Source organism: Microtus oregoni, unplaced genomic scaffold (assembly GCF_018167655.1).
Source record: "Microtus oregoni isolate MIOR12 unplaced genomic scaffold, Mior012 000009F_ref0000495, whole genome shotgun sequence".
Taxonomy (NCBI): domain Eukaryota; kingdom Metazoa; phylum Chordata; class Mammalia; order Rodentia; family Cricetidae; genus Microtus; species Microtus oregoni.
The window spans coordinates 13,162,729-13,174,144 of NW_024543068.1; the positions used below are offsets into that span (position 1 = coordinate 13,162,729).

The following is an 11,416-nucleotide window of genomic DNA, read 5'->3' on the forward strand; positions in this document are numbered from 1 at the left end:
TTTCCTCCCTTGGTTTCCCATCCACCATTTTCTCCCAGTTCACCTTGTTATTCCGTTGTCCTCTTAAATGTTCCCTTTCCCAGGGTCCTAGACCCTTTTTTCTATATATGCTTCAAACATCTCTAGAATCAAAGAATCACGATCCACGTTTCACATTTTCTGAATGTGATGAGCAGCCCAGCTGCCTACTTATCCCAAACCTCTCCAGAACTCTGGATTCCTATTTTTATCTCCCTCCTCAGTGTGCCTCCAATAGCAAAACACCAGCCAACTCATTAGGAACTAAGCATCCTCCCCCAAGCCTGTTCTTGCTCTCACTATCTTGATAGGTCAAGGGCGCCACATTAATTTTCCAAATAAGTAAATGTTTCTGTTGCAGATGTAGTGGCACACCAACTAACTCTCTAATCAAATAATAAAGATTCTTTGCATCTTATGAATATTAAATACTGGCTCACTTCTAACTTTTTTCCCTAAAAACTGAGTAGAGCCCAGAAAAGATTAAAACGTACCTGCTCTTGTTAGGTTAAGAAGAATAAAAGAAGTGCTATCACTTGGCTGTAAATCTTGCAACAAGTTAGGCGACTCTGGAGTGGACAGAAATTCTGGGGACTTCTGTACAGTTTGAGCCCTTGTCTCTTCTCCGTCTGGGCCCACGTTCACCTGAAGGCTCCTCAAAACAGCTGAAGACGGGACCTCCTTGGAGGAGTTAGTATGATGTGGAGTATCATCTAGTGAAAGAAAACACCACAGCTTCATGTAGCATTCACCTCCAGGGAGCTCGCCTGTTCTATCAATAGCACCTAAGACACTAAACTTCAATTAGTTTCTACTACCCTTACAAGAGTATACAGAATTCTTATATTTGCAAATACAAAAAGTGCCTTAGAATAATCACAGGGGGAAAAACAGCCTGGGAAAGCACTGAAATTCTGTACAACCATCAGTATGTTTCATTACAGTTTGGGGTTTATACTGAATATACATAAATAATTTAAAAGACTTGCTCTAAAGAAGTTTGTTCTAAGCTGGACATAGTAGTGCACATCTTTAATCTCAGAACTTGGAAGACAGAGGCAGGCAGATCAACGTGAGTTCGAGGCCAGCCTGGTCTATAAAGATCTTTAGCCAGGGCTAAATAGCAACCCAATCTCAAAAATCCAAAAAAAGAAGTTTATTTTAAGGGATGGGTCACATGAGACTCTGCCTCAAAAAATAAATAAATAAAACACCTCCCCTCTTTTTTTTTTTTTTGAGACAGAGTTTCTCTGTAGCTTTGGAGCCTGTCCTGGAACTAGCTCTTGTAGACCAAGCTGAAAACACCCCATCTTTAAATTCTTAAAAACAAAGCATTTTAAATGAAAACTACCATTTAAAGAAGAGAGGAGATGGGTATAATGGCTCTATACAATCAGGAATTACACTATGTGACGAAGTATTCACTATTTCCAGAGGCTTTCATTCATCTTTAAAAAAGGTAGGTAACACTTTTTTTCTCTTTTAAACAGATGACAAATAAGATTATAATAAAAATGGACAGACTATCGTTTTCATTGGCTACTGGTCTAATGAAGTAGTACAATAATGTGAATCTTCCTAATACCACACAACCAGACACTGAATGATAATTTAAAATGGCAATCCAATGCCATGTGTATTTTACCAAACATACCAAAAATATTTGAAAAACATAAAATTCATAATAGCACTGTTCATCATAGCACAATATTGGAAAACAGTCATCAACAGAGACATTAACAAAAAAGTTGTGGTCTGTAAATATTGAAGGATACTCTGATACCAAACCAAGCTATAGTAAGAATGAACCTCACCATGACAGAGTAAAACAAGATACAAAAACATCTACTAAAGAGATTATATCATTCCATTCATTTAAGGTCACAAACAAGATAAAATTAAAATACAAGAGCAGTTAATTTTGGAAAACAAAAGAAATAATCACAAAAATACAAACAGTGGTGGTGCATCAAAGAAGGGAAGTTTCACCGCCACAGTCCGGGTTCAAATCCCGGTCAGGGAACCAAAAAACAACAACAACAACAACAAAAAAAAAAAAAAAAAAAAAAAGAAGAAGGGAAGTTTCTGTATCAAGGAGAGCAGGCCTATGGAGAGCTTGGATGATGTTCTTGTTTGGGGAGGTCCGTATACGGAGAGTTCCTTATATTTATCCCTCAAGCTGTACTAATGTGGCTTTATATCTTTCTGTAGCCACCATATCTCATAACAGAAAACATGAGGGCCAACAGTGTGGCTGAGAACAGGTGAGGGTAAAGCCGCTTGTCACAAAGCCTGATGACCTGAGTTCAATCCCTGGGGTCAGTAAGGCGGGAGAAGAGAACCAACTCCCACAAGTTGTCTTCTGACCTCCACGCATACGTCATGGTACATGCATTTAACATTTGATTTACTTGATTTCAACTCCTTTGGAGATATACACACAAGTGGAATTGCTGACACATCGGACAGCTTTTGAGGAATTTCCATACATTTTCCATAATTTAACAGTGTACAAGGTTCCCTTTTCTCCACATTCTTACCAATGTTTGCTCTCTTTAGCCATAATCATTCCAACAGAGTACGGACTTTTTGTTTCTAGTTTAATTCCCTAACTTGCCCCCACCTCTTAAAGATTCTCCATCAGTGCAAACTCGTGTGGGTGTGCATGTCTATTCATGAATAGAGCCCACAAGAGGGGATTAAGCCATGTGTGTTGGCTCACACTTTAATCCTAGCATGGGGAAGCAAAAACAGGTAGACCTCTGAGTTCAAGGCCAGCCTGGTCTAAGCAGCAAGACCTCCTCTCAACAAAACTGTGTATCAGATCTTTGCAGCCAGAGCTACAGATTTTTTTTTTTCTTTTTAGTTTCTCTGTGTAGCTCCGGCTGTCCTGGAATTTACTCTGTAGATGTAGACCAGGCTGGCCTCAAACTCACAGAGTTCACCTTCCTCATGAGTGCTGGGATTAAAGTTGTGTTCCACCACTGTCCAGCCAGATTATTTTTTCTTTGTTACAGTTACTAGAGCGCGTGCTTACATGTTCATGCTATGCTGCAAATGTGGAAGGCAGACGACAACTTTCAGGAGTCAGTTCTCTCTTGTGTGGGTTCCAGGGATCGAGCCAGGTCACCAGGCTTGGTGGCCAGTTCCCTTTTGTTCTGTGGGGATTCAGGCTTCAGTTCTCATGCTTGCACAGCAAGCACTCCTAACCATCTCTCCAGCCCAGGGTAGGGAAACCTGGATGTTTATAATTTATATATGTCTGTTTTTCCTGAATCTTAGAAGACCTTAAAGTCTTCACAGACCATCACTAGAAGAAGTAATCAGAATTTTAACAAACAACTGTCATCAACAGGCTGACACTGCCCTCCCCCTGATTAGTATTAACATTCTAAACAGTTCTCAAACAATTTAGATTTGAGAGAGGGAGGGAGGGAGGGAGGGAGGGAGGAAAAAGAAAAAGGAGGGAGGCCGGGCGATGGTGGCGCACGCCTTTAATCCCAGCACTCGGGAGGCAGAGACAGGCGGATCTCTGTGAGTTCGAGACCAGCCTGGTCTACAGAGCAAGTTCCAGGACAGGCTCCAAAGCCACAGAGAAACCCTGTCTCAAAAAAAAAAAAAAAAAAAAAAAAAGGAGGGAGGGAGGGAGGGAGGGAGGGAAGGAAAAAAGGAAGAAAGAAAAGAATGCCCTTTAAAATATTATACAGGTCAATGTAGAACACAGCCTTTAATCCCAGTGGAGGCAGAAGCAGGTAGATGACTGAGTTCCAGGCAGTCAGCCCATCTCAAATACAAAACAAACAAACCCCCCAAACCAAAACTTGATAAGCATTCCCTCACCTAGACCACACTTTATACTGTTACCTCTATCCCTGCAGCCTGGTTTCTCACCCTTTCTCTGCCAATATTATTTAAGGCCACCTTTTAGTCTTGTCTCCTTGGCCTCCCAGGGGCCTTTAACACACTGATTTCCCTTGGGTCCCATGCCTCCTAGCTATGCTGATATGCATCTAACTCTAAGCTGCCATTCTGCTCTCCTTTCAGGCCTCTTGCCTGATCCCAGGTGCTGCACTGGCCTGTCTCCCACACATCCTTATCCTATGTTCAAATTACTCAGGCATATATGACTTCCATGGCTGCTTTTCCCCATGACTCTTAAATTTTACTTTCAAAAATCAAATTATCCATTCTACTCTTGCCACAGAGTAGGCTAAACTCTTAAGACTTCTTTGTCCTATTGTAGTGAACATACTTTACCTGGTAACATTAGCCGACTGCATTCTGAGGCCTCGGTCACTGGAAGGAGGGATAAGCAAGTAATGTCTTTAGCTTCTGATTCTACTAGCCCTTGTCCCAGGGGGATGGAGGTATTCTGAACAAACTGAACCAGGAGCTGGAGAGGAAAAGAAGCAACGTTGAGAAACAGGATGCTAGGAATGAATCTCAACTTTCAAGTTCATCAAACAAATGATGATATAATTCAGTCTTGTTCCTGGTCTCAGTCACATACACAGAAAAACTAGACTAACCACACCTCAAGGTGTGTGTTCTACAGAATGGCTGATAGATGTAATTAAGTTATCAAATTATGAAAGTGTATTTTAAAATGAGCTTTTTAAATTTTTAAATCAACTGCACTGTATTAATTACATCTTACAAAGCATTTTCCTGGGTAATGGTATATTTAATCCTTGTATTAAATTCCTAGGTGAACATGTATTTTACAAATGAGGAATCAATCTGAAAACACTGACTTGTCTAAGAGACATAACTAGTTAGAAGTTCTAGTCTTCAAAATTAAGTAATTATTTCAAATTTGGTGACTTTCCTATTATGGAACACAGATTTACTAAAATTAAGGTGGGAAAATAAATGAAATTATAAAATGCTTAAATCTCCCAATAATGTTCAGAAAGAAAATATTTTCATGTATATGTAAGAGTAACAATTTATGTAAATAATACACACACATATATACACAACTATATAATATAAATTCATTTTAGGGATATAAAATATTTTATTATATAAGCAAGCACCTTAGTATTTCGTTAAATACTTAAACAGCAAATGTAAAAAATCCACAAAAGATAGAAACAGAACAGTAAAATCTTGAAGAAAACATTTAGTAACAGAAAAATTGTAAACTAAGAGTTGCAGTAAAAGTCATTTGGCTCACAAAATCAAAAATGTTTACTATTAAGTCACTAGAGAAGTTGTTTCCTGAACAATGGGCTAAGCATAAACTCTGAAAACCCACCAAAGAAAATAGCTAAGTGGGCTCACCTCTGGTTTGGACTCTAACTCATCTGATAACATTGATTCAGCTTCTGAAATCCTGTGGCTGTTCAGGGCACAGGTTCAATTTAATTCAGAGTCAATGACACCTTCCTGTTATACTCATAGCCCTTTAAGAAACATGGTTTTTCTGTAAGATGCTGAGCTAGGTTGGTAACCAATTTAACCTAAAATAGGGTAAAAAAGAGAAAGACACAGCATTAAGAGCAGCAGGAACATGTAACTAAATAAACATATGCCTTTATATCTAAAAAAAAAAAAAATCAAAGAATTCAGCCTATAACATTTGTTTTAAACAGAACAAGTCCAATAAGTATCAAAACCTATAAAAGCATTGTTTTGATAAACTTTCTACTTTTTAAGTTCTTATTTTTATTTCAGGCACACGTATCTCATTGTGTACTCGCTGTGTTTCCAAGTGTCCACAGAGTCCAAGAGGAGGTATCAGAGCCCTGTGTGGATGCTAGGAATCAAACTCTCTGCAACAATAGCAAGTGTTCTTTTTTGTTTGTTTTGTTTGTTGAGACAGGGGTTCTCTGTGTAGCCCTAGCTGTCCTGGAACTCGCTCTGTAGACCAGGCTGGCTTCAAACTCAATAGAGATTCACCTGCCTCTGCCTCCGACGCTGGGATTAAAGGTGTGCGCCACCATGCAGCATGGCAAGTGTTCCTAACCACTGAGCCATATCTTCAGTTCCCACAAAGTTTCTCCTTCTAGTGAAAGGTTTTTTTTTTCTTTTTTTTTTAAGACAGAATCTTGGTATATAGGCATGACTGGTCTAAAATTCACATATGAACCAGGTTGGACTCCAACTGTCAACAAATTCTCCAACCTCTTCCTCCTGAGTGCTCAGGTAACAGCTATCACCACACCTCGCTATAAAAAGGTCTTCAAGGGGCTGGAGAGATGGCTCAGAGGTTAAGAACATTGCCTGTTCTTCCAAAGGTCCTGAGTTCAATTCCCAGCAACCACATGGTGGCTCACAACCATCTGTAATGGGGTCTGGTGCCCTCTTCTAGCCTGCAGGCATACACACAGACAGAATATTGTATACATAATAAATAAATAAATACCTTTTAAAAAAGGTCTTCAATATGGAAAAGCTATATTCCAAAAGATGTTTGTCAAAAATAAAAAGCAGAAACCAGGAAGCAACACACGATTACCTTTTAGAAAACCTGAACACATTTACACAATACAGGGGTATGGTTAATTAAATATGGTACTGGTACTTCAAAATACAATTTTGGTTGGGAATGTAGTTCAGTGGTAGATCATTTGCCTAACGTGCAAATACCTGGGTTTGAGTCACAACACCACACACACACAGATTGTGAAGCCCACGCAACAAAGAAAATTGATTACAAATCTCTTTTTCATTTCAACACTAATTACATCATGCATAAGAAAAAGTAAAAAGAAAGTCACACAGACTCAGCAGTGTTACCTTGTGTAACAGGTCAGTGGGCTTCACTTTTCTGGGCTCTCCAAGGTGATTATGCTGATCATTTAAAACACAAGCCTGCGGGGGGCATGGTGGTGCACACCTGAACTCCACAGCAGATTCACCACCAGCTGGGATATACTCTTCCTCAGAAGTGTGTGATGGTGCCGAGTGCACTCTCCAGCACAGCCACAACAACAGGGTGGCCTGGGCAGTTCTGTACTTCCCAGAGACAGAGCACATCCATTTTCACTCTCCCTCCCTCTCAGCTCCCCTCCTTCCCTGGTCACCACTGCAGACCTTGCTAGACCCCAAGCTGAAAATTCTCTCAGTGCTTAAGTTCCCTCCACCCCAGTGCTCTGGCACATGAATTCACTTAGTTTGGTGTAACTGCTGATAAAAGTGGGAGTACTGCTATCCACAAAGATGGTTAAAAAAAAAAATGTACCTAGGATGGAAGCTTTCCAATAACACCAGGGTAGACTGGAAAGTCAGACTAAGACAGACATTAAGAAATACTGGAAGCCAGGCAGTAGTGGTACACGCCTTTAATCCTAGCACTCAGGAGGCAGAGGCAGACAGATCTCTAAGTTCGAGATCAGCCTGGACTACAGAGCAAGTTCAGGACTACACAGAGAAACCCTGCCTTGAAAAACAACAAGAAGAAGTCCTGAAATTAGGGCCTGTAAGATGGCTCATTTGTGAAGGTAGCCACCATTCTGACAACTTCAATTCAACCCCCAGGACCCATGTGCTAGAACTAAGTCTTACATGTTGTCCTCTGATCCCACATGTATGCACACACATAAATGCATCTAATTCTTAGGAGGAATACTGGAATTAAAGCTTTGTTGATGTTAACAGCGGTCTGCAGTCCAGTTTACAAAATATATATGAAATATTCCTTTTACTTATCACATAAAGCAAAGTATCATAAATGCCCAACTTTTCTTTCTACATACATTTTTCTTCCTCAAGCACTACAATAGCTTAATATGGTTAATCCACTCATCTTCATGAGAGGAGGAAGCCAAGGTTGATCAAGTTATTAAGCTGTATAAGCAAGCTGGCATGAAGAGTTGGCACAAATAGGAAGTGATTACATCTAAGTCTGATCTTAAATTTCGAGGGCTTAGCAATTCCTCTTCCCCAATTTAGTTCACATAACAAGCCAAGAAATTACCAGATGTTTGTCCAGATTATTACTAAAGTGCATCCAACTTTGAGATTCTTGACTTGCAGAATCACTAAGACATCACACACCTTTAGGGGTTACCTACTGTGTCTTTTTATTTTAGTGGTTTCGTTTTAATAGTCTTTGAAAACAAGGAACAACTGCAATATGCATATTGTAACTGAATACAGCCATACAATCCTGGTGCCAAAATTTCTGGCTTGTATAGGCACTTAATGAACAAATAAAGTAGAATACACTAGAAAAGGCTGAAGCCCCAGGAATCTTTGCAAGAGCGAGGGGTGGAGGCAGGCATCTGTAATCTCAGCAATGGGGAAACTGAAGCAAGAGACTAGGGAGCTTTCGGCTACACAACAAGATCATATCTCAGAATGAAAAGAAAACAATCCGCTCAAGAGCACAGCGGTTCATCAAGTGTTCTATGTGGACTGCATTAACACAGACCTTACTAAGCACCTAACTGGCCAGCAGTACGAGGGCAAACACGTAAGCTAGGCCTGCTGCTAGTTCCAAGTCCATTACTTAGTTAACCACTTCAAAAGCTGCAATGGAAACTTTTTCTTGCAATGCAAATCTTTCCAAAAAACAAGTTTGGGGCAGGACACAGTGGCCCACACTTTAATTCGGCACTCTGGAAGCAGAGAAAAGCGTATCTCTAGGAGTCTGAGGCCAGCCTGGTCTACACAGTGAGTTCTGGGCAAGGCAAGGCTACACACACAGTGAGCCCTTGCTACAAACTTTCAGTCAACATAAATGTTCCCCATTTTGTAAGATTTTTAGTTTTTATTTATTGTGCATGGGTGTTTTGCCCTCATGTTGTCTGCACACCACACATATGTAGTACCCGTGGAGGCAGAGGGTGCTGGGTGCTCGGCTGTGAATCGCCATGCGGGGTACTGGGAACTAAGGAGACCCAGGCCCTCCACAGAGCAACAGTGCTCCTAACTGCTGCTCTGAACTTTGCAGATCCTACTCTTACCCACTTTGGAAAGTACAATTCAACTGTCTTTAGTATACCCATAGTTGTGCAATCACATACACAATCAGTTTTGTTTGTGGGAGTGTGTTTTTTTTTTGGGGGGGGGGGGAGGTTCAGACAAGCTCTTGCATAGCCCTGGCTGTTCTGGAACTCTCTATTTCTGAGGCTGGCCTTCAACTTCTGGTCCCATCTGCTTAGATCTCCCAGTACTAAGATTAAAGGTGTGTACCACCATGCTTGGCTAATTTTACATTTTCCCAAAAGAAACCCTGAAATCACCAGCCACTTCTAAAGTACTCATTACTAGGAGTTTGAAAGGCCCCATACAAGTTTCCCTGTGAGCACATAAGAAGCGATGGCTAAACATTCAGAGGGTAAGAAACATGACGAAAGACACCCAATTCCCTGCCCCTCTACTCTGGACTTTTCTTCTGACTTCCAAACCTTCACTATCAGTTACTTGCTGAGTAATTCCACATATATATCCATCAGCGATTCAAACCAAACCACATCCAAACCCAGATTATCACCTCCCTACCAAACCTGTTCTTCTTGAATTAACCCTTTTATTTATTGCCCAATCTTCTTCCCACTCGGCTGCAAATTCTATCTAGCAGTCTCTCTCATTCTTCATATTTAAATAATCCCAGCCATTAATGAATTCCCCAAATCATTTACTCCTCCTGTGATACAGTTTAGATTTCTCGGTATCTTTCAACTACACTATTAATATAGGCTTCTAACAGGTTACCTTGCCTTTAAAAGTTTCCCTTTCCTCAGGGCAGAGGTGGCACATGCCTTTAATGCCAGCACTGGGGAGGCAGAGGCAAGCAATCTCTGTGCATTTCAGGCTCGACTGGTCTACAGAGCAAGTTCCAGGAGAGTCAGGATTACACAGAGAAACCCTGTGTCGAAAATCCAAAACTAAAATAAAAATACTCCTTGCAATCTATCTTTTACCCAAACACTCATTTTCCCCTCAAAATACAAGAATGTTTGTCATCCCTTATACTCAAAGTTTAGCGTCGCAGAATAATGGTCAAACCTCTACACTAATACACTCCCCCCAAAAACTAGAAATTGCAAAATTTTCCCCAAATTTGACACCTACAAGATCAAGACTTAAATAAAAACTTACATCTTCTGATGCTCGGTTGCCCTGTATTCTGCTATACACTACGATAACACAAAGTGTAATTTCTCGGGGCCAAACACCAAGAATTGTCCGTCTTCAAAATATTTTTTCTTCTCTTTGCATATTTTACACTGGCCCCTGTGCCAACGTAAAAGTATGAACTCTGAATCCCATCTCAATATTTAACTCCCAAGTACATTTCAGAGCCTCATGCGCAAGGGGGATAAAGTTTAATAAACTAATTGGATCTTCTTCTGAGAAACTTCAGAGGACGAAATTCAATGAGCAAAACACAGCCAGGCTACCAGCACTCGCTGCCCACACACGGGCCTGAAGCGTCAGGTAGAGGAGATGCCAGACGTCCAGCCCTGGTCCTCAGGCGTCCCCCTTCCAGACCTAGGGAGTGAGGGGACGCCGGAAAGGGAAGCGGTCGCTCTGGGTGAAACCCCGGCCGGGCACCGCTGGCCAGCCTTCCCGCCAGCACAAAGGCCTCGGTGCAAGGAAGGCCCGAAGGTCCGCGGACAGGCCCGGCTGCGGGTGCAGTCCGGCGCCTCCGCCCATGGGACTCGCTGACTCCGGGTTTTTGGGTGCAATTGGCTTCCAAGCACCCACTCGCAAAAACAAGCAGAGGAGCCAAGACAGCGCGCCCCAGATCCTGGAGGCGTAGGGCCGAAGCCGCGGGGTGTCGGACCGGTCGCTCTCAGCCCGCCAGACGCCGGGGGGGGGGGGGGGGGGGGGGGAGCTAAAGTGGGGGGGCTTCCTTGTACCCTTAGGGGCGAACTCGGCTGCAGAACCCCAAACCCGGCCGTGGGCTCCTTTCTCTCCGGAACCACCTAGAGAAGCGCTGTGGCCAGTCCCAGCCAGGGGCTCACCTTCCAGTCCAGGGCAGCTGGCCGTCCGGCAGTCAGTCCCGAATTCCGTCCACACACGGCGTCTTCCGGCTCCCGCCGGAAGCAGCTCCCGAGCGGGACAGGAAGTTTGGCCACCCCCCCCCCCCCACTAGCACACCCACTGGCTTTCTTCTCCGCCCCGCGGGTGTTGCTCGGGTCGAGGTGCTGACCCTCGGGCAGCTGCTTGGGCCGTCCTCTCCGTCCCCTCAGAGCCACACTGGGCTCCGGCCGGTGGAACCGCAGCACCCCGCCCCCTGCCCTCCAGGACTCCCGGGTCCCGAAGTCTGAAACCAGGTCAGTGCCTTCTAGCCGTGACGTCACCGCCTTCCCGCTAGGTGGCTGTGTGCCGCCGCGGTGGGTGTGCAGCTTTCCCCCGCAGCTGCGGAGTTATGACAGTTAACGAGAAACACCAAAACTCTCCATGAAGAGGACCCAAGGAGGGACCTGCACAATCAAGC

At 42.9% G+C, this 11,416-nt stretch overlaps 1 protein-coding gene across 7 annotated transcripts in view; it reads right to left on the reverse strand.

Annotated features, from left to right (window-relative positions):
- The window catches only part of Znf410 (zinc finger protein 410), a 30,382-nt gene extending 19,181 nt beyond the window's left edge, over positions 1 to 11,201 (reverse strand). For 3 of the 7 annotated variants that reach the window (XM_041658085.1, XM_041658082.1, XM_041658084.1), the window contains exons 1-4: positions 10,941 to 11,200; positions 5,305 to 5,483; positions 4,276 to 4,411; positions 513 to 731 (exon numbers count right to left, since the gene is read on the reverse strand). In XM_041658085.1, the coding sequence (XP_041514019.1) occupies positions 513 to 731; positions 4,276 to 4,411; positions 5,305 to 5,337 (388 nt within the window). In that variant the 5' untranslated portion in view covers positions 5,338 to 5,483; positions 10,941 to 11,200. Of the gene's footprint in view, positions 1 to 512; positions 732 to 4,275; positions 4,412 to 5,304; positions 5,484 to 6,762; positions 6,977 to 10,071; positions 10,170 to 10,940 lie in introns of those variants that run through there. The other 4 variants (XM_041658080.1, XM_041658081.1, XM_041658079.1 and 1 more) reach the window with 4 other exon arrangements.
- Positions 11,202 to 11,416: the final 215 nt, after the last annotated feature.